The sequence below is a fragment of the Suillus paluster genome, assembly GCF_016628075.1.
Source record: "Suillus paluster strain FC165 chromosome Unknown EDB91scaffold_63, whole genome shotgun sequence".
NCBI lineage: Eukaryota > Fungi > Basidiomycota > Agaricomycetes > Boletales > Suillaceae > Suillus > Suillus paluster.
In genome coordinates, this window is record NW_024537623.1 from 72,130 (window position 1) to 94,662 (window position 22,533).

Sequence of the window (22,533 nt, forward strand, 5' to 3'; positions counted from 1 at the left end):
GGAGAAAGGTGGTTGGGGTTGATTGAAAGTGGTTTTGAGGAAGGAAGGAAAATGCAGGATTGGGGGGAGCCAAGAAGGAGTCGGGGAACCGAGAAGATCTGATCGAAGGCGTTAATATTAATTGATGGGGCAGCGATTGGTGGAGTTTAGTCTTGGATATCTGATCGGTGCCATGTACGAAGGATGTTTCTAAGTGTTTGAATGTCTCTTTCGTCTGGACGACGGTTTCGAGTGTGGACTTTCTGCCTCAGAGCAGTATTGCCTATGTTCAGCGTTAACGTTCAACGTTGCGTTATTGACGGAGAAAAATCCTTTGATGGCTCCGTGAGTAATTCCCAGTCAAATTGTGACAAGCTTTCACTTCCGCCGGTCCCCTACATGTGGGCCCAGTGAGGTACTACAGATTCGAAAACATTGAATGCTACAGTGGGCGGTTGTAGTTTTCTATTTAGTAATAACTTCCATTCCTAACAAGACCAAACACACTCTCTAATTCCTGGGCAGGTCCGGGTTTACGTGAATTTCTTGGTATCGACCAAGCGTTATAACACGACAAGTACCAGTAATGTCACTCGACATCTTCGTACAGCGCCCTCACACTCTGTCGTATTCACGATCTGAACACCCTATGCACTCCCCCTTCTTACTCCCCTCCCAAAAATCCACGATCTCCTTGCACTGGAATAGCTATCCGCTCTCCCAGCTCATCAACAAAGCACTCCGCCTCCAAAACCTGTTCCATTCGACTTCCTTGTCCATGAGCATTATATGACGGCCACATACGTCCCTTCCATCAATATTATTCCCAAAGTACCGTTCTCAACGTCTCCGCCCACCCAGGACTTCCAGTCTATGTCGTGTCATCCCCGTCATCAGACGCTGAGTCTCGTATTCTAGCAAGTTGGTCAAATGACCTCACTGCGTGTCTTACGCGCATATCTCTCAGTTCAGAATGCTTCAGTGCATTTACTGTTGCTTCCCTGCATCTACACTATCCTCCCTATCTACTGGCTCACCTCCTCACCTTGTCGTGAGACACTTCAGGACCACCAAGCCAATCTAGATCGTGGCAGTGACTGAAAGAGCAGCGTAAGACTTCCCCCGCGAATATGGGGTAGAATGCGCCAATAGCAGTGCTAAAATCGCACACCATACGTGCGTCAACAGCGCTATTTGCTACTGGGGAACCCGCACAAGGTAAGTCATACAGCCACTCGACCGTACGAACCTGGGATGTCTACAGTAGTAGGTGTACAAACACTATTGTGGGTACTGTCTTTGCATTGAGTGACCTAAGCTGGGTACTTCACCCCACCAGAATGTCCACAAGCGCCAGTGCTCGATCTCGCTGAAACCTCTGACGATGACATCATCCTCACTGCATCCACATACCGCACTGTGACCATGTTCGACCATTGTGTTTCTTCCCTCTAATCATCCACAGGTATCATGTATGCACCCCGCAACTCCGAGTTTATCATGCATCGTCACATCTGAAAGTGGGAAGCAGCAGGTGGTAACTGGTAGCTATGATGGCATTGCGCGGTTGTGGGATCTGCGGATCACGAAAGGAACTGTGAAAAGCTTCAAAGTGTGGGATGGGATGAACGTGCTTGCGGTCGATGGCGTGGGGATGTGGCACAGGCGAAATTAGGGTGGATGGAGAACCGCCAGGGGATCTTAGGCTCGTAGAAATCAAACCCCTTCGGCATTGGAAGAAATCACGAGTCGCATATATTCTGTTTGTAAATTAAAGCACGAGCAATGCTTTCGTGATCTTTCTCCTAAGTTATGAGTCAAAACAAGAACTCCTAGACCTAGCATAAAATTCTCAGCGTTTCTCTTCTCATTTTAAGTAGCTGTGAGTGTGTGAGTAGCCACCAAGAGCCGATAAAAAGCAATCGAAAAACTTATTCTTCGTCGCCTTGGCATTGTTCGTCGAGGCGAGGTTTTTCTCCTGGCAGCTTCCGCCAACTGAGGCAAAGCAATTAGTAGGGTGTCGAAGTCCGAGAGGTCTGCAGGTGCAATGTCGAGCCTTGAAGCTCTAGAGAAGGAAGTGGGAGGAAGGAAGAAAATTTGGTTGTGGCGAAACATAGCGGTTGTATCAAGCATGGAATGAAAATGAAATGAAGCTTGTTGGCGGATTCGGACACCAAGGTACGAGATGTACAGCCATAACCTGTCTTGTCGGTAGCAGCATGTCTCAGAATCAGACTCGAAATAGTACTAGTCATACATCTTGCACTAATGTAACTTGTACAGCTAGAGAAATACGGATATCATGTAAAAATGGAGATGCGAGGATGGTATATATGGTATCCATTTTTTTTTTGAAGATCTAGACTATCGACCGAGTAGATCAGTCAAAAGTATAGTCAAGCATAAAAGCTGAAAAGCGTGCTGCGCTCTGCAGCCCACTATGATATGACGACATATTGAGCTACCTGCACGGCAGACAGCACGAAGATATCTCATTCGATGGCGTGGTTGGCCGTGCGCACCGTCACTAAATGTATTGTCAGCCCGACTCGACTCGATGATATAAATCAAGAATCGTTTCAACGGCGGGCACTTCTCCTGGGATGGCTGGATGGGACACGGCATCGGAACCAGCATAAACGCAGTCCATCTTCACACCCGGCAGCGGATGATTGCTCGTCCCTTTTGAGAACGTCAATACAGCATCCTCGTGAATATGAAAATGCCGTACTAGCATGGCAATACGGGGTCCCATCCTCCTTGTGACCCCACCACATCATAGGCAACCACTCGTCCACAAGGTTGGCGAGCGTCCGTATGCGGCCGGCTGAGGGCCGCGGAGTCGGCGCAGTGAGGCGGAAGTGAAGACACATGCAAATATCAACAGTGCTATACATAAGTTGGAGATCTGCACTAGTGTGCGAGGATATTGTAGCGACTGTCAGACAATAAATGAAACCCTGGTTTACATACATGATTGCACGGAGATCCCCAATCGCGATTCGCGACCTTTGAGGAGGAAAACAGGAAGAAGAATGACAGCCCAAACATCCAGTCTGTAACATTAATTGTTCAAGAAAACCAATCAACGATAATCGCGAATGACCCACGTAGCACAGACTTCAGGAGAAAAAAGACAAGACCGAGGCGATTAATGAGAAATGCCTCCAGCGGGTTCATCATGTGAAGCCCATTCCTTGTTGCAGCACATCTCCGCTGCATTTCATTTTGAATGATGTTCGCGATAACGTATACGATCCACCAAAATTTTTGATGAAAAAGTGCCGCAGTGGAGTGTCGTGCGAGACAAACGCAAACGCCGCTATATTACTGTATTGGTTTGGAAGAAGCTGCCATAAGAGAGGTCATGGTGTAGAGGGTCAGCACATTATGGCCATACTGGGGCATCTTAGATACGATTTAACACACCTTTGACATACCTCGTTGTCACATAAACAGTACTTCGAGACTGAATCCCATCTTCATGTTCATTGGAATGAAGGAATTTCGGGTAGTGCCGCTAGTCAACGTTCAACGTTCTAATATCAATGTCTGGTATGTACTAACACGTCGAACCGTCCTGTTCCACCTGATCACTTAATACAAAGTTCGCACTCTTGCTGACTGTATTAGTCTCGATATGGGCTTATTAGGCCTTATGATTTGTGGTAATATATAGAAAAACGATACGCCCTGCACCCTCTTTACGTGTGGTTTGCAGTGCTGGGCTACACTGCCATTAAGCGTCTCAAACTGAGTGATTTAGTGAAGGAATAAAATAAATACTTGAGCGTGACTGTAACAGGTATCGCACTTACTGTAAATTATGGTATCTTCGTCCATGGTGCTATCATACCCTGTCGTTTTCACGACACAGACGCCCGAACGTGAGTCCTGTCCTTGTGTTATGTGAAGCAACCCGAAGACTTCACATAACGTCCCTGATCGTTACACCAAGCAGACCGCACCGTGTCCTGCATGGAGAATGGCTGGGGCATCTTAGGTTTGGCGCCAATCCAATCGTCTGGAGATGAGTCAAGTACCGCCTTGACATCCAGACACAAAGGCGGTGTGCGCCAGATCCGTCAGGCTCGAGGTCGCCAGCACTCTATGAGTTAAACCACGAGCAATAATTTCGTGTCGTTCATCCCAACTTATGAGTCAAAACAGAAACTCTGAGTAGACCAGCAAATATTAAATATGGTCGAGTAATAGTTGCAAGCGTTGTTTGTTCGTATTAAAATTTAAAGCCAATATGTATTACCTAGTACCGTGACATACCTCAGGCTTTACAGCTACACACTCTACTACTCAATTTGTTCAATGTCCGGCACTCTGCTTCTTCCTTGTGTACTTCAAAATCAAAGTTACACCTTCGGCGCTTCCAGCACTTCCTTACACAGAGAGAATTCATGCGTATCACAGGGTCAGCCTGTATGACCGCCCATGTTTTCTGTCGTCGCGCGTGTCAGTAGTGTTCATTGACGTCTACAGTGCGCCATTAACTCCACGAGGCGTGATCGCCGCTATATGAAGCTTCCTGAACCACTCACCCTCAGGGATCCTGTTGGCTGATAGGAAGCTACTCGGAAACTGTGGAAATGAATTCCAACTATGTACTGGTCCTACTGATCTGACGAAAGGTCGAATCGATAAGGGAGGACCGACACAGGCGTACTTCAATTCATTTGCAGACGCGATGGAGGATGGCGTAGATGAAAGGCCTGATGGAAACCTTCGGAAATGGAATTTGCGACCAAACAACCTGATCTGATCTAATCTGTCGGGGGATGTTCGCCTGGGTACTTAAGTAGGTCCATGGTCATCTCGGACCCAGCTACTGATTTCTGCCCCTTTTCCTTCCTGCTCTCTCGCCATGACGTACGTTGCGAACACTGTTCCCGCTGATCACCCGAATTCTATCCACTCCGAACACAAGCAGCATGATGAGGAGCGGCTGGAGGACTTAGATCTGAGTCTCAAAAATGTGCCAACGCTGACGCCAGAACAGGAGAGGAAACTGTGGAGAAAGATTGACTTACGGTTGATACCTATCCTCAGTTTGATGTACCTGCTGTCTTTTCTTGACAGAGGTGCGTGGTTGTCGTAGGTATATATAATGCGTTCCTTACTTTCAAACAGGTAACATCGGTAATGCGAAGTTGGACGGGCTCGTCACTCAGCTTGACCTCACAGGAAACAGATTTAACATAGCACTGGTATGTAATATGTGTGTTGTTCACCGAATTGTCATTTTACGGCTGGACGCAGACGATGTTCTTCATAGTAAGTGTCGTTGTGCTGACGAATTGTCGGTGTATTCTGAAAGACCATGAAGCCATACGGCCTATTTGAATGCCCCGCTAAGTTCGTATGGGGCCCGAGTTGTTGGTTGTCTACGCTCTGATTGTAGTCTTTAGCCTTGTTCTCAAAGTAGTCAGACCATCCAGGCGAGTGGTTATGTCAACCTTTGAATGCTGCGTGAATAATTCATTTTGTAGATGGCTTCCAGCAATCAGTGTAGGTCTTATAGTATCATGTGTGCTGAATTCGTTTGACATACGATAGTTCATTTGGGGGATAGTCATGTGCGTCAATCAGTCATGACATAGTCTGAAAATTCTGAGGAATCTATCGCCAGGACGCTCATGAGTTTAGTGAAGACGTAAGATTACGCAAATTCTCGCCATATTTTTCACTTGATGTTGACCTTGCATGTCAGATACCCTCAACTTGTTGGAGTGCGAGCCTGTCTTGGCTTTGCTGAGGCAGGTTTCTTCCCTGGTGTGGTTTATTAGTGCGTATAATTCAAGAATTACGTGCAAAATTCTGTGATGTATCTGCAGTCTTACTTTGTGGTATCCGAGACACATGCTACAATATCGAAGCAAGTTATCTCACATCTACTTGTCCGTTTTGACATGTTGAAGCGTTCGGACAGTCGGCTTGTTTTTTGGCGCTGCAACAATTGCAGGTGTGTTGTCTCACTATGTCCATGGGATTTTAATAGCGAAAGAAATCTTAGGTGCCTTCTCCGGTTTACTCGCCTTTGCGATTGGCCACATGAATGGTATTTCGGGACTCGAAGGATGGTCTTGGATCTTTGTGAGTTCGTTTATGATCAAGACCGAAGTTATGCTCAAATTTTGCATGCAGTTGCTTGAAGGCCTTGCAACGATAGTCGTAGCCGCCATTGCTCTGTTTGGTGAGTGCACCAGGTATTCAATCACACAGAGGGCTGACGTATATGATCACTCAGTGTTGGTAGACTTTCCGGACACAGCTGAGTTCTTGACCCCGGAAGAACGTGCTTTTGTTGTCTGGAAGAAGAGTAAGTCCAGTGGCAGATCCTGAGCGTGCGGATGTGATTTAGGTTTCTTTTAAGAATACGACAATTCGTCAGTGGGCGAGGAAGAGAGGTTTGCGGTAAGGCACATCTGGGCCGCATTCCGGGACTGGCAGGTAATATACGCATTATTACGAGTGTCATCGTGCAATGCGCCTCAATTAACTGATTAGGTCTGGCTTCATATCCTCATTTCCTTCTCAATCGTTGGACCTCGTAAGTGACACTTTTACAGCTTGGAGATCTCAAACGCTAATTTGACGCACCCTTAGTGTACGGTATAACTCTGTTTCTCCCGTAAGTCAGTTGCTAGATCTTTGAAGATGGTATTGAAGATGTTGGTGCCAGAACTATCATCCAGAGGTCTGTCACCCCAAGCTGATTGTCATACATGTGCTCAATCACATTCAGCTTCGGATACAGCACACCGATCAGCCAGTTGCTCACTGTACCGCCATATGTCGCCGCAAGTCAGTTTTCTTACCTATACACAATCTAACGCGTTAACCCGTTGTATTTAGCTATCACATTGCTCGTTGTCGCATATTACTCGGACAAGTTGAAGATGCGATCCCCCTTCATTCTTGCTGGCCTTGTAATGTGTCTCATCGGCTTTTCAATAAATATTTCCACCGCACCCGATGCTGTCAAGTACTTTGGGACTTTCTTTATTGTGATTGGTAGCTATGCAGCGATTCCAGGTGTAATTTCCTGGTACGACATTGTCAGTCGCGTTATGACCAAGCTAACACATGGTAATGGAGGCTCGGGAACAATCTCTCCGGCCAGTACAAGAGAGGTGTCGGCATGGCCCTCCAAATCGGCATCGAAAACTTCAGTGGTGCGATCGCATCCAACATTTATCGATCGCAAGACTCGCCTCGGTTTATTCTCGGGCGTAAGTCTCACTCCGACTTCGTTGCTACTCGCGCCTGCTGACCTGCTGTGTTTCAGACGCACTGGAACTGATGTTAGTCGGGATTGGACTCGTAGTTTTACCAATTATCGTCTTCCGTTACAAGAGGATCAACGCACAGCGCGATGCTGCAGAGCGCCTAGTGATGGAACGGGGAGAGAAAGTGCAATATTCGGACGAGGAATTACGGGAGTTGGGAGATCGTGCGCCTGATTTCAGATACACGTTGTAAGTAATAACAACAGTATAACCTCGTGACTTGGTATCGAGGATGCGACGTGTTTTACCAATCATATTTATTGTCTTCTTAGAACCAAGCCTACGCCAACTGAACATGAGGTATCCTCGAGGTATCATGTAGTTAGTCCTGCGAATAAAGACCATTGAGAATGGTAGATACTGACAGTAATACCACTACTACCCGACATCAAATGACGGCTGTGGGACTTAAGCAAGGGTGACTTGGCAGTTCCAGACATTGAGAGACTTTATCGGGACGAAGATAGGAAGTGCCATCGGGATCTGCGGGGGCGCCCCAGAGGACGGCTGGCATCTCGAGTAGATGTGGAAGAGGAAGCTGGGGTATGTTGGGCATGTTGGGTATGATGCCTTGAGGCTGGAGCTGCGCAAGCGTTCGCTGGATCATACCGGCGAAAGACAGCGTCTGTTTCTCATCCGTTGCATCACAAGGTATCTTGGTATCTGTATCTTTGCTGGGCAGTTCTGGCGTCGGTTCCATATGATATTCAGCGTGCATTTCTTCTGTGGCATCCTGCGTGCGTCGATGAAAAGTATATGGCTTGGCCGCATGGGGAGAAGATGTTTGGTCTTGTTAGAAATGGAAGCCCACGCTGAAGCGACAGAATAGTTATAGTGAGCTCAAAAATATGGTCCACAGTGCCCACAATATTACATCTCTGTCGATTTATCTTCGTGGCTCGTTTCTCCGTGTATTCTTTCGATGCCCCGGAAGACATCCATTCCGAAACGAGAGCCGATAACGGAGAATCGACTTTTGCGACACCAAGTAGCGGCACGATATAAGTCGACCTACTGAGCTTGAGCCACACGGCGAATTCCCGACGCATAGCCTACGATGCATTATATAGACCATTGAAGGTGTGGAGTGACGTGTCATTTGAGTATGCACATCACAATTAAGTAGAAGACTTACGCTATTGTCTTTCCGCTCAGATTTTTTATGATCAACCACGAATACCTTCACTGCAACTTTGTAGATATTAGATGCACAATCGACTAGCTCGGGTCACTCAGACAGACGGTCACGAACCTCCACTGTTTTGCCTTTGCCTTTGCTGATGGTATAAACTTTGCTAAAGGAACTACACGCCACCTAGGCTGGATCGGATTTGAGCTGAGCTTGATTTGAGACGTGAAGTCGCGAATGGTATGATTACTGCGGACATTATCCATGAGATGACATATATCAGTTATTGGAGTGGGCTCACTCTTCAAGCACATTTTCCCCCATGACTCAGACGTTGCTGTTGTGACAAGTGGCTGTATGCAACGAGCCCAGTGAGATATCAAGTTATGCACAGGTTCATGTCGTTGTAAGGCATTATTTGCTGTAACTGTAGCACACCTGTGATGCATTTTTGCTACAATTGTAGCACTCTCCCCTCCCCTGCAGTACTGCATCCTGATGCATGCATGATGCATCCCCTCCTCTGCAGTACCAGTGTATCCTGTGTGATGTGTCTTTTGTCATACAAAACATTCAAAATGTTGGATGGTACGGTACAGGTCATTGTATGGTCATATGACTGGCCTATATGGTCATATGGGAGATAAAAAAAATGTTGAATTACAGTAGTACTAACCATGTAGTACAACATAATATGATTATGAATTAATCAATTATGGTGATAACATTATGAGCGAGGCAGACACTGCTTAAGCAACATCAATGTCCTGATAGTGTTAGGTTGGAGACTAGCATGCTGAAGAGAGATAGTATCATGGCCACCAGAAAAAATGTGTTCAACAGCAACAGCTGAGCCTGCACAACATGTGGAGGATTAGTGTACCTATAGACAATGATTTTGAGTGGAATGAACTCACCAGGAATAGCAAGAATGTCTCAAGCCAGGCACAAAAGGTTTGGAAATTGTGAGCAGCATCCTGCCCACCATTGGATGGGGTCACAGGTGTTGAAGTCCTCCATGGGCAGCCTATAGTACTCCTCAAGCTTGTCTCTTGAGATTGTTAGGCGCTTCTTGTATTGAGCTGTAAAATTAACTTTCTGTGGTGATCCAGATGAGGTTTCTGCTGCTGCAGGTTGAGGAGTGATGGCAGGGGAACTTGAACCTTGCAATGAAAGGTAGTTGTCTTGATAATACCAGTGCAATTGGACCTTTGCATTGTCCAAGTGGCCACATAGTGTTTGGTCATCACCGCAGTCAGTCAAAAGACCTTCATATGAAATTTGGGGGTCAAGGACTGTCAATGAATTAGTAGACTGCAGTTACCAGTAGATACAAAAAGAATTCTTATGAGAGGACCATATGTAAAATGGTGATTCATCAAACTTGGTATAATAATCACTCAGTTTCTGATGTGCTTTGATGAGTGAGTCTTTGAGATGAGGCAGTGTATTGTTGGGCAACTTGTGCAGAGACTTTTGCAGAGACTCTTGCAATCCACAGAAAATGGCCTGAGTGGACGATAGCATTGAACACTTTGTTGTTGACATTTGTGTTGTTGCTGAACAGAAAGCCTTCAGCCAATCAGAGACTAGCTGGATTGCACTCCAGTCCTTTGGGGTCAACTTGTACTGGCAAAGGTCCCATGTCTTTGCAACAAACTCATCAATGACTTTGCAGTAATCAAGTGTGCAACCTTTTTGAAGAGGGATATAAGTTAAGAAAGTTAAATATGAAACTAAACCTACATATGAAGTATTTGATGAGTTGAAGACCACCTTGTCTTGACATTGAGGATCAGCATTAAAGCTGTCTGTGGTAGTGTGTAATCCTGTGACTGCATTGATATTTTGACCTCTTGGAGCCATGCCCGGCGACATTGAGGACTGGAATGAACTGCATGGACTATCTTCTGCAACTGGAAAGGAAGTAATTGTGAGTTTAATTGATGATCTGGTGATTAACTCAAACTCACCTTTGAAACTGTGGAGAGGACTTCATTAAGAGTGTTGCCTGGTACTTCTTCTGGTTGATCTTCCTATCCAGCAACATCATTGTCATACTCTCGACTAAGTGGAGCAGTCACACAGTCCTGGTATGCATCATGATTCTTCGTTGAACTGTTAGCCTTGATGGTGCCAATGCCTTCCAATAACTTGACCAAAACATGTCAGATGTATGAACACAAATATGAATATGAAAATTGTACCGCTAAAGCTGAAAGATGGGTTGTATGAGGCATGCACTGCAGTCGAGCCCAGCATGCATTAAATGTGACACCTTCCTTCTGACACAATTCTTGTAGTGCCTTACACATGGTGTCATTGTTTGAAGCATTGTCGGCCATTATTGCAAGCACCCAACCCTTAAGCCCAAAGAGCTCCAGAGTTTCAAATACTGCCTAGGCCATGTTGTCACCTGAATGCTCACCAATGAGCTCATGAAAGTTGATTAGAAGTTCTTCTGTGTGATGATCAGTTATACCCTAAAATGACAGTGCAGATGAGGGACTCACTGAGTTGCCACCCATTTGTGATGTAGTGCATCACTATGGCCAAGAATCCATACATATTGCTGAATGTCCACCCATCCAGTGAAATGCTGACCTTACAATCCAATTCAACAATCATCTTTTTCACATCCTCGACAGTGTCTTCCCCCATCTTCATCACATTCCGCTTCATAGATTGATGGTGAGGGATGTGGAGTGATGGTTGCAAGTGAGTGTACTTGAGGAGGTGGTGGAACTCAAGCCTGTCGACTTCTTCAAATGGCTGATTGCATGTGACCATCCACTCAGCCAGAAGCCGCTCAAATGTGTCCTGATCCCATTCAGCTTCCTGAGTCTAACATATCAGATTGAGTAGATAAATAATGAAGGAATAGACTTACCAAAGCTCTTTGATTGTGGTGGCTGAAAGCATCCACAATACTGCTCAAAGCTTTTCGAAGCTTAAGTAGATACTCAACTGCCAGAGTTGAGTCAAGAATCTTTTGACCAGATGCAATTGCTACCTCATCCTCTGTGGGTGGCTCATCATGATTTTTGAGATATAGATATAGTTGATACATGGCTAGGAAGTGCATTTTGATGTGACCAATAAGACCTGCTGTTCATGAGAAGCTGCCAGAAAGCTAAAATAAAATAAACTAACCATTGAGGCTACTTCGCATTGCCTTTGTAATGGTCAGAATTTTGCACTGACCATGGTAACACTTGTAATGTTTGTCACCTATGTTGCCCTTGACACCATGGGCATTCTTCAATGCCTCTTCATAAAAGAGGTAGATGGGATTTGTTGGTCCACATGGCTGAAAATTACAGTTAGAATCGACATGAATAGTTTGGATTCTGAAACTGATACCTTTGAATGTTTTGTAACAACAGGTATTTGACTTGATGATGGCTGCAAATGCATGGTGTCATCATCTTTGACTTCCTCAACATGAGCTCGCTTTGATAGTTGAGGTGTGTCAGCAGGCCAAAGGATGTCCAGCAGTAGGCTTCCAGCTTAGATTTCATGCTATGTTTCTTGTGAAGATGGTGTGCATTAGGATTAGTGTTATCACCATGAGGTGCAACAGTCTTCATAGGTAGTACTTCTGTAAGCTGCAGAATACTAGTCAGTAATAGCAGTGGGCAATAAGAAATAACTCACCTCTGTATTGGAGATCTTGCAGATGTCACTGTCTGAGCCTGACGAAGAAGACTGAGAGCTGGACTCCAAGCCAATGAAATCATCATCATCAGCATCCAAAGCCTCTTCGACAGTACTCCAGGTATCTGATTATTAAATGTCGATGTTTTAAAGGTATGGGCCCCTTATCAGTAGAAATAGCAAGTATACACACTAGCTCAAAATTCCGGCCCATTTTAAACTGATATTTAGTATACAAAGCATATATATATGTATAACTGATGATATATGAGCAGGTTAGACCATTTGTGCAAGAGTGATATATTGCAAAACATCAAAATTGTGATTTTACATATTTTTGTTCCTGTTGAAGGACCCTATAGGTTTCCTATTGTAGCTAGGTGATAGATATACTATAAATATGCATAAGAATAGACTACCTACCATCCTGAAGGTCCGATCCTACAGGAAAAACTTTCACAGGGGGTGAACCACCAGCAGAGGGTAGGTATACTGCATCACAGGATCTTGTCCTATGGTCCTGGACTCTTGATACATTGTTCATATTGGTTAATAGATGCTGGGGATGAATTTTGCAAGTACATCTACTTAGAAATAAATATATGGGAACATATTTTGTGTTTTCCTATATATATGCTATATCTATTGATGTAGGACACTTCAGGGGGTCAAATAAGGATGGGAATCTCTTCACATATACTTCTAAACATGATCTGAATGCCCTGGGACAATTCCCTATCAAAGGGGAAAAATGCGAAAGTGTTCTGTACCTAGGCAATTTTGAAAGGGCCCTGGAGGAGGAGTAGGCACACAAATAAATAAAAAAGTGGTCTATTATATTATATTATACACATATATACCAAACTACTACTTAGATATGAAGGGGGACCTATTGTAGTGTGGTGGTGAAGCTGCAATGAGGTGGGGAGGGTGTGGAAATAATTATAATTGTGGGGTATACTATATTGGGCGATGTTTTTGGTGTTGTGGGGTAATCCCCACACTGTGTGGCTGAAAAATGCGAAGATGTGATGTGATGTGTGGGGTTACAGCTGATTGCAAAATTATGCAGAAGTGCAAAAGTTGAATTTGCATCTCAGAAACGCCTGAGGTAGGACCCCATAAGTGTTTGGCTTACAATTGCATGCTCATTCAAAACACTCCAGCATGCCACCACACACAGTCTCACTAGATCTAAAAGCTCGCATACCTGTTTTGCACCAATGTGGGCATTCTGTCACAAGCATTTGCCATTTACTCAGTATCAAGAAGACACTTGTATACAAAACTATCTAGGGAACTGCATGGGTATGGGTAATCTGTGCGGGTCACAGGTATGGGTATCATTGGGGTATGGGTTGGGTGACCATTACCACATTTGGTAATAGCTGTTATCCCAGGAAGCTGGAAGTTGTTACTCACTCATTCAAATCTATCTCAAGTTCAAGGTTTGTATGTACTGGCATGGGGTCTGGGCAAGTTGATGGAGAAGCAGGCTCAGTGCTAGTGACACTATACTAATACAGGTATGTTTTGATCTATATCTTTGTGCTACTTGTTTTTAATTTCTCGCACTTGTCTGCATTGTCTGCATTTGTCTGGGCTTACCTGCACTCATTTGGACTCGCCTGCACTTGTCTTAACTCATATTGGCTTGCCTTCATTTGTCTGGACTTGCCTACACTCATTTTCACTCTCCTTGACTCATCTGCATTCACCTGGGCTTGCCTGCACTCATTTGGACTCATCTGCATTTGTCTGGGCTTGCCTACACTTCCGCTTGTTTGTACTTGCTGCCACTAGCTTTTGCTTGCATGTCCCTGCTTGTTTGTGCCCACTGCCACTCATCTTTGGTTGTCCCTGCTTGTTTGCACATACCACTGCTCATTTTTGCCTGTATGCACTTGGCGCCACTTGTTTCTGCATTTCTGCACTTGTCTGTACCTGCCCCTGTGCATTTTCGCTTGGTGCTGCATTTGTTGCCTGCCCTTGTCTGCACCTTCCACTACTCATTTTTTTCTGCTTGCCTGCCCTTACCTGCAACTGCCACCACTTGTTTTCACTTGTATGCACTTGGTGCCACTCATTTATGTTTGCATGCACTGGTTTGCACCTGCCAGATGTTATGTTCACATATGTTGATGTTTGCTGTGCGCATTTGTGCAACTTAAAGGTATGTATTTCATTTGTTCACATATATTTTACATTCTTGCTGATTCATGTGTGTTCACGTTTGTAACAGTGACTTTCAACATTGACACATGATGTTTGTGCTCGTCCGTGCATGTTCTCGTTTGTAGAGATTTGTAGTATTTTAAAAAAACTATTTGTTTTGTAGCTAATTGAAATGTTATTTATGTGCAGTACCCTGGTACCCATGGGTTTACCTGTGCAGTTCCCTAAAACTATCAAGCTGACTAACACCTCATCTCAAAATGCAAACAATGGGCTTTGCAGCTGACATCACAACCTCAGTATAGATAATATTGCCTTTCTCACTGCTGTCCTTTGTGAAATCCCACTATGTACCTCAATGAGCTACAGCACAAGTTACAGGCATGCTGTGGTGTTTTTGTATCTGTTCATACACTTTTTCACACCCTGCACAAGCTACATTACAGCCACAAGAGTATCTCAGCTCATGCTCTTGAGCAAGATGAGGAACAACATGCAATATTCATGAACCATATTGCAGAGATAGCCCCAGATCCTGAGATGTTGATGTTTGGTGATGAAGCTGTGAAAGATGAAAGGACATTCAGTTGATTCGTAAATTTGGATATTCAAAGATTGGAACAAGGTTTGTTTCATTTACAGATCAGTATTGGTCTTGGCTAATTCATGCCAGGTGTATCTAGAGGAAGTGTTTTGTGCGAGGCAAACAATACTCGATCTTGCCCATCCTCACACTCAATGGCATCATTGCCTATGATATCATCAAAGGGCCCATGACGAGCAAGAGATTTATGCAGTTCTTACAAGAACATGTGGTATGCCTCATAATGATGTTGTGGATCTCACTGATTGGTTTATGAGTAGCTGCCTTTGACCAACCCCTACCCTGGTTCTCATAGTGTCCTTGTGTTGGACAATTGCTGTATCCACCACAGCAAAGAGGTCTGACATGTTGTAGAGGATGAGGCTATGTGTAAACTCGTGTTTCTACCTCCATACTCACCCAACTACAACCCCATCAAGCAGGCATTTTCTTCTATCAAGTCTTACTTACACCGTCATTTTCTCAATAAGTCCTTAACAGCTATTGTACAAGCATACCAAAACATTACACTTGACAAAGCAGAAGGGTATTTCTGTGCTTCTGGTTACATTGCCTAGATAGTTCCAACGTACTTCTACCTAAAAGGGTCTTCATTTTTGTGGCTACCCTCTGCATCAAATGTATACCCTGGCGGGAAAGGAACCCACTCTTGTCTATGGTTGCAAAAGTGATAAAGATCATAATCAAGATCAGGACACTCTCCTGAACCTTGTGAGCAGGGACAACATGATAATGCCATCAAACTTACCAGGTGGCTGCTCTTCAACTCTCATTCTACCCCCATTGTTATGCCAAGTGTAATGCAGGCAAACAATCAACAAATAAGACAGTCGGTCTTATGATACATTCTAGACAGAAGTCTAAAGAACGTCCAAGTCAAGTAAAGACTAAATACTGAAGAGGTAACTTAAAATCAAGTCAGAGTGTTCAGAGGAAAACCAGCATAGGTTAAGCTGAAGAATCAGCGTCACCTAGCTAGGGTTTATATAGTATACAGGGTACAGGGTGTGACTGTAATAATAGGTATGTATCAGTAAGCACATGCGTAAGCAATGAGGCATCTGAGTAATACCGAACTAAATATAGCATGATAAGAGACATGTGTAGTAAGCATGGATCAAGGGAAAAAGAAGCAAGATAAGCACAGCCGTAACATCACCCCCTTCTTACGTGGAAAGTCCCAGACTTTCACTGCAAACCACAGTGTCGATCGTCCTCCGTCCCTCCTAGCCCGTCTAGGGCCTCAAAGAAACCTCTTTCCTCCATGACGATCAACGTCAGTTGTTGGAGTTTCTCCTTGATGTCTCAGATGCTATAGTCGAGGGAGAAGAGTTCGTCTTCTTTGTACTCAGCATTGTGCCTTTCCAGAGTATTCTCGAGGCGATCTCTGAGACGGTAGAGTTCATAAAGGGCATTGAGCGTGGGCTCAGTGTCAATGGCATCTTTTATGGGGTTTTTGAAGAGTTTGGACGACAGCATAATCCTACGACGAAGTCTACGATCTTCAAGATCGGACAAGTAGGGGTCAGTTGCTACTCTCCAAGGAGCTGCAATACGCTCACGATTTCTAATCGTAGTGGGGCTGGCTGGGAGTATCGATGAACGTCTGATCAACATGTTCGTGGAAAGGTAATGGGGGAGATGAAGGTGAATAAGGAAAGGAGGATTCGTGAGGTTGCACCTTGGGTGAGTTTCGTTGACTAATAGTCATATAATGAGGACTGGGGGGAGAAGACGGGAAATCTGAGGTTTGGAATGGGAACGTTTGGAGCACTGTTGTGCGTGATAACGAGGTTTATATCCTTGTCACTGGAGGAGATGTAGTTACGTCCACTGGTAGAGGGCATGGTCTGAATGGTTTAGTGATGATGGTTCGAGTTGAAAGAGGAATGAGTCGATGTGCCTGCTTATATCTGTTCAAGATTTCAGCGGAGTTGGCTAAATCAGACTCCGACAACCATTCATTATTGGCCAATGGGTAACCTTTCCATTTGACAAGGAAGTGTTGTCGTGAGAGAGTTCCTTTATGTCCGAGGATGGCTTCTACCTCATGTTCTTCTTCTCCGTCAATTAGGTCAGGAGGTGGCGATGGGAAATTAGGACCGTGTTCTTCATTTTTGCGATAAGGAGTGAGAAGTGCTGCATGAAATACCAGGTGGACACACCATTGGATCGGGAGTTTTAGGCAGTATGTGACTGGTCCGAGGACTTCCGAGATAGTGAAAGGTCCTTCTCTCTTGGGTGCTAATTTCTTATTGGGGTAATTGAGATGAAGGTTCTTTGCTTCTAGCCAAACCTTGTTGCCTTTCTGGAAGGGTGTGAACAATTGAGTGATTCTTTGCCTCATGGTTTGTCTGGCGAGTTCATGTGACAATAAGGCTTCTTCTCGAGCCTTCTGGAGTTCTGATATTCTTGCTTCGACAGCTGGGAGATCCGATTTCTCGGTAGCCAATGGTAATGCTTGGGGATGGTATCCCATCATGAGATAGAATGGAGAAGTGTTGCATGCAGAATGATGTCGGGAGTTGTGTATGAATTCTGCCATAGGAAGCTTTTCTGACCAAGATGTTTGATCGTTTGCACAGAAGATGCGAAGATACACTTCTAGTTCTTGGTTTACTCATTCTGTTTCTCCATCGGTTTGAGGGTGGAAGGCGGTGGAGAGGGCGATTTTATATCCTAGAAGTCTCCCTAGCTCTTGTGCGAACTTTGCTGCGAACTGGGGTCCTCTATCAGAGATGATTTTGTCATAGAGGCCGAATCGTGTGTAGACATGTTTGAAGAATACGTCGGCGACTCCTTCTGCATCGATCGTCTTGTTGCAAGGTGTGAGCACCACCCCCTTCGTAAGCCCATGGTCTACCATGACCATGATAGAGTCAAAGCCATTGGATGGTGGTAAGTCAACAATGAGATCAACGGAGCATTGAGCAAAAGGGCGGGATGAAGTGGGGGCAGGAATAGGACAAAGTGGCGGTGCCGTCGGGTGAGTGTTGACTTTATTCTGTTGACACACAGCGCAGCCTTCAATGTATTTGCGAATGAAAGTTGGAAGGCCGGGCCACCAATAGTCACGAGAGAGGAGTTCCTGGGTTTTAAAACGACCAGGATGGCCGGCAGTGGGAGAGTCATGATGAAGGGAGATAAGGTCTTTATGCAAAGGACCAGGGGGAACGTAGTTGCGACCTTTGAAGGTGAGAATGGCATCAGAGAAGGTCCAATCAGAGAGTGTGGTTTTCATAGGGAGGGGAAGGGTGGGATTCGAAAGTGCATCAAGGGTCTGCTGAACGACTGGATCAACCGAAGATGAGATGCGGAGTTTGTTCTGCATGGAGCTGTCAATGAGTTGAATGAAGAGTGCATCAGGTAGGACAGTGACATCGGAATTGTCCGTAGCATCAGTTGGAATGTGATCGGGTCTGCAGGGAGAGAGAATCAGGAACAGAAAGATCTTTGCCGGGTACATGCTGAAGTTGTAGGTCGAAGCGGGATAAGAACAAGAGCCAATGAGCTTGGCAACAATTGAGTTGTTGGGCTTGGCGGAAATAGGTCAAATTCTTGTGGTCAGTCATGACAAGAACTGGGAATGGGGAACCTTCAAGGTAATGACGCCAAGCTTCCAAAGCTCGTATGATGGCTAGCAGTTCTCAGTTGAAGATCTGATAGTTTTGTTCTGCAGGAGAGAAAGTTTGGGAGAGATAGGAGCAGGGATGCCAATCACCGTTGGAGTCCTTTTGAAGGAGTACTCCGCCAGTGGCATAGAGGGATGCATCCATGGTGATTGCAAATGGAGTATCTTTATCAGGGATAGAAAGTACAGGGGCGGAGAGGAATCGGCTTTTCAAATCCTTGAACACTGTGTCACAGGCTTCCGACCAATCAAAAATGGAATCCTTTTTTGTGAGATCAATGAGCGGTCATGCGATAGTAGAGTAATCAGCAATAAAATATCTGTAGAAGTTGGTGAATCCAAGGAATGATTGAACATGTTTGACAGTTGTTGGTTGTTCCCATTTGACTACGCCGTCTAGTTTGACCTTGTCCATACAGATTTGTCCAGGTCGAATGAGAAGACCAAGGTATTCGACTTTGGTAGTGTCAAAGACACATTTTTCAGGTTTAAGAGAAAGCTGGTGATCACGAAGTCAGTTGTAATACTCGCATTGTTTGTTGATGATGGGATTTGAGGTCTTTAGAGAAGATCAAGATATCATCCATATAAATGACCATCCAACCTTCGTCAATCATGTCGGAGAAAATGTCGTTCATCATTGCTTGGAATGTTGCAGGGGCATTGCATAGACCGAAAAACATGACTGTGGGTTCGAAGAGTCCACGCGACATTTTGAATGCTGCTTTCCATCTATCTGGACCATGAATTCTGACTGTTATTGTATCCTGTGCGAACATCCATCTTTGTGAAGATTGTTGCACCCTTTAACTTGTCAATGAGGTCAGGAATTCGGGGAAGAGGATATGCATCTTTTACGGTTGCGTTGTTGAGTCTTCTATAGTCTTGGCATGGGTGGAGAGATCCGTCTTTCTTTCCTATGAAGAAGAAAGGAGATGCTTGAGGAGATTGAGACGGTACTATAGTTCCTTTTGCCAGATGTTCATCTACGAATTCGTTCATCGCCTTTTCTTCAGGTGCGGATAATGGGTAGATTTTAGAGATTCTGTTCGTTCGGGATACAAAAGAAAAAGTGGGAGGAATGTGTTCTTGGGTGAGTGGTGAGTCAAAGTTGATTTTCTCGTAAATTCCCACGAATTCTTCTCCTTTGACATAAGCGATAAGAACTTCATCGTCTTGTAGTTCTTCTATTATTTCTTCCGAGTCTTCTTCTTCTTCGGGTAAGAGATCTGGTTGTTCCTCAGGAATTTCTTCCGAGGATATATTCGCTTCTTCATCTAAGACTTCCTCTATTCTGGGTTGCATTGAAGCAGTGTTTGTTTCTGTCAGCGATAAGGGTTTGAATCATGATTGGGTCTTCTTCTAGTGAGATTTCGCTTTTAGTCCAATCTATTGTAGGATTTTCGTTCTTGAGCCAAGGAAGTCCAAGGATGATGTCTTCACCTCCAAGAGAGGTGATAAGGAAGGTAGCGAACATGGTTCGTCCTCCGGCTGAGAAGAATAGATTACAGGCTTTGGTAATAGTTCCTGCCTTATTCTTCGTGCCATCCACATTCTGGACTTCGATTTGTGAAGAGAGATTGTGAGTTGTGAAATTGTTCTTTCATACGTATTTCCAGTCAATGAATGTTCCAGCAGTGCCTGAGTCAATTAGGGCAGCTGCTTCGGCTGGTTTTATCGGTGTGGGTGAGGAAAATAGACTCTGTGTGAATCAGAAGTCTAACAAGGGTGCGAGGCTTATACTCATCCCAAGGGGATTGCTACTGGGTAGCGAGTCCTCAAATAAGTGTGAGGAAACAAAGACTAGACTCTGTCTAGCGACCCAAAGGGTTCCGGTCCTTACTAGGACTGGGAACACAAAGATGCGGAGGGTTCCCGATGAGCGGAACTACAGGGAACTAACGGAACTAACGCGGAGCAAACAGGACAAATGGGGAACAAACAGAACTAATGGGGAACAAATGGAGGGAAAAGAAACTATGAGCCTGCAGGAGGATGATTGGGCAAAGTCGGACCAGGCTTGTGTCTGGTACTTGCTCCAAGTCATTGGATCCGATGTCGGGCGTTTCGAGCGGAACTCACGGGGGCGGGAATGATGCAATGTGATCAGGAATAGATTCAGGAAGATATTTTAAACAGTGAGTGGAGTACTGGGAAGTACTCTGTAAGTGGAAGTGGAGTCGAGTCTATCAGAAGGTAAAAAACTAAGATCCCATCTATTGCTACCTATATAGGAAGGGGTTCCGAAATGCGATATGCTACAACCAGGTGAGGCTGTGAGATAAGGAATTGGTCCCGAGTAGCGGAAGGATCCGTATAAGTACCGTAACACATGGGAAATGAGATAGGAACATGTTAGTGACATGGGGAATGTAGCTAGTACTCACCAGCGAGGATGGAAGGACATGGACAGGACGGAGGAGGATGTTCCGAAGGCTGAAGGAATATAATGCATGTGGTACGCGATTGTTCTGCTGGGTTCCGCTTGGTTCCATGTAGCGGACGGGTCAGGGAAGATGCGGATGGGTAGCGGAACGCATGGGAAAATGGTGGGAAGGCATGGGAAATATGCGGGATACGGGCCTACAGTGGGGACATTCCCCACATCGGACTTGCAGGATTCAATCGAAATAGGAATGCGCATAGAATTTGAATTGCCTACAGAAGATACAATGAGTCCGATAGATGTACTAGGGGTTTCCGACTGCCGGTCCTGGTCTCCCCATCTAGAAATCCTTCTTAGAAGAAGAAGGTGTCTTTGACGCTTTCCAAGCTTTCCAAGCAAGGAATTCCTGATATTCTGCGTCTTGATCGTCTTGTTTGATCTTGGTTTCACGGACCGGTCATCCAGTTGGTTTCTGCCATCCAGGAGCAGAGTCTCTGTGGTTAGGGCAATCTTTCATAAGTCCTTTCTTTCCACACTTGAAACAGAGTCCAAGTTTCCAATGTCTGTCTTGTTCTGATCTAGAAAGTCTGGTAGTTCTGATGGACTGTTCTTGGTCCTCTTCATCATCTACCTTTATGGGATCTACATCCATTGCATAAGGGTCTCATCCTTTTGGGACGGTCTTGTAGTCACTCATAGAGACAAGTTGTCTCCTGGATTCATATTCTCTTGCAGCGTCAATCCATTCTGTTAAGTTTCTGGGAAGCTTTTCCCTGACAAGAATAGCTTCTTGTACTTCTTTCTTTAAGCCTTGTCGGAAGCAGGCTGCTTCGATGTCTCCATCAATGCACGTTGCTTCAGTGGAGATTCATTGGAAGTAAGAAATGTATGCAGAGATTGTGGAGGTTTGTTTTGCTCTCATAAGCATCTGGACTGCATTGAGCATTTCATTCTTAGGGAAGAATGTGGTTTTGAAGAGCGATGTAAAGTCTTCCCACGTTCCTATTTGCTCGTTTGCATGTTCTTTAGTCAGCCACACTGTGGCAAATTGGAGTGCGTGTCCTTTGATCATAAAAGAAGTGCAGAATGCTATCTTCTTTGCTTCCGTATTGTAACTGGTTGCATTAATGGTGAGGTACATTTGTACGGCCATAAAAAATGCTTTGGCCAGTTTCTGGTTTCCATCAAATGGAGTTGGCTTGTTAAGACTTAGTTCAGCCATTGGTTCAGGTTCATCTTCGTCTACTTCGTTAGAAGGTGGTGGTGGGTTTGAGTGTGAAGGCTCTGGTTGGTCTGGTCCGTATCCATCAAAGTATTCGGAGTTATCTTCCTCACCACCTTCTGGGTAGTGTTCTGGTGGGTTTCTATAAGCCACGATGCCAGACGACTACGAGGGTAGCGTCGGTTGTAAGAGAGCTTAACCTTTTGTTACGCCAAGTGTAATGCAGGCAAACAATCAACAAATAAGACAGTCGGTCTTATGATACGTTCTAGACAGAAGTCTAAAGAACGTCCAAGTCAAGTAAAGACTAAGTACTGAAGAGGTAACTTAGAATCAAGTCAGAGTGTTCAGAGGAAAACCAGCGTAGGTTAAGCTGAAGAATCAGCGTCACCTAGCTAGGGTTTATATAGTATACAGGGTACAGGGTGTGACGTAATAATAGGTATGTA

The 22,533-nt window shown here is 44.9% G+C and overlaps 6 protein-coding genes across 6 annotated transcripts; 3 read left to right on the forward strand and 3 right to left on the reverse strand.

Moving 5' to 3' along the window:
• Positions 1 to 909: 909 nt before the first annotated feature.
• EDB91DRAFT_1085031 (uncharacterized protein) lies at positions 910 to 1,654 on the forward strand (the record flags this gene model as incomplete). The annotated part of the gene is made up of 4 exons (XM_041315837.1): positions 910 to 1,030; positions 1,168 to 1,197; positions 1,319 to 1,398; positions 1,445 to 1,654. The coding sequence occupies 4 exons, from the start codon at positions 910 to 912 to the stop codon at positions 1,652 to 1,654; spliced, it is 441 nt and encodes a 146-aa protein (XP_041173519.1).
• A 532-nt stretch (positions 1,655 to 2,186) lies between these two features.
• EDB91DRAFT_1305728 (uncharacterized protein) lies at positions 2,187 to 3,159 on the reverse strand (the record flags this gene model as incomplete). Its single annotated transcript, XM_041325040.1, has 5 exons — positions 2,187 to 2,661; positions 2,711 to 2,806; positions 2,875 to 2,917; positions 2,953 to 3,035; positions 3,090 to 3,159. 5 exons carry the CDS (start codon positions 3,157 to 3,159, stop codon positions 2,519 to 2,521), a joined length of 435 nt encoding a protein of 144 aa, XP_041173520.1. The 3' UTR covers positions 2,187 to 2,518.
• Positions 3,160 to 4,855: 1,696 nt separating this feature from the next.
• Positions 4,856 to 7,473, forward strand: EDB91DRAFT_1238926 (MFS general substrate transporter; the record flags this gene model as incomplete). Its single annotated transcript, XM_041321783.1, has 19 exons — positions 4,856 to 5,072; positions 5,122 to 5,198; positions 5,251 to 5,269; positions 5,393 to 5,429; positions 5,481 to 5,499; positions 5,548 to 5,567; positions 5,702 to 5,776; positions 5,826 to 5,866; positions 5,921 to 5,953; positions 6,005 to 6,084; positions 6,136 to 6,184; positions 6,239 to 6,310; positions 6,365 to 6,441; positions 6,499 to 6,541; positions 6,598 to 6,622; positions 6,737 to 6,795; positions 6,847 to 7,039; positions 7,090 to 7,223; positions 7,280 to 7,473. The coding sequence occupies 19 exons, from the start codon at positions 4,856 to 4,858 to the stop codon at positions 7,471 to 7,473; spliced, it is 1,464 nt and encodes a 487-aa protein (XP_041173521.1).
• A 1,663-nt stretch (positions 7,474 to 9,136) lies between these two features.
• Positions 9,137 to 10,211, reverse strand: EDB91DRAFT_1238927 (uncharacterized protein; the record flags this gene model as incomplete). Its single annotated transcript, XM_041321784.1, has 6 exons — positions 9,137 to 9,264; positions 9,327 to 9,344; positions 9,573 to 9,704; positions 9,744 to 10,103; positions 10,147 to 10,151; positions 10,186 to 10,211. 6 exons carry the CDS (start codon positions 10,209 to 10,211, stop codon positions 9,137 to 9,139), a joined length of 669 nt encoding a protein of 222 aa, XP_041173522.1.
• Positions 10,212 to 11,157: 946 nt separating this feature from the next.
• Positions 11,158 to 11,668, reverse strand: EDB91DRAFT_1035604 (uncharacterized protein; the record flags this gene model as incomplete). Its single annotated transcript, XM_041312801.1, has 3 exons — positions 11,158 to 11,247; positions 11,336 to 11,517; positions 11,563 to 11,668. Coding segments are annotated over 3 exons (378 nt in total), but the record flags the coding sequence as incomplete, so codon positions are not given.
• A 3,256-nt stretch (positions 11,669 to 14,924) lies between these two features.
• EDB91DRAFT_1058707 (uncharacterized protein) lies at positions 14,925 to 15,189 on the forward strand (the record flags this gene model as incomplete). The annotated part of the gene is made up of 2 exons (XM_041314180.1): positions 14,925 to 15,056; positions 15,106 to 15,189. Coding segments are annotated over 2 exons (216 nt in total), but the record flags the coding sequence as incomplete, so codon positions are not given.
• Positions 15,190 to 22,533: the final 7,344 nt, after the last annotated feature.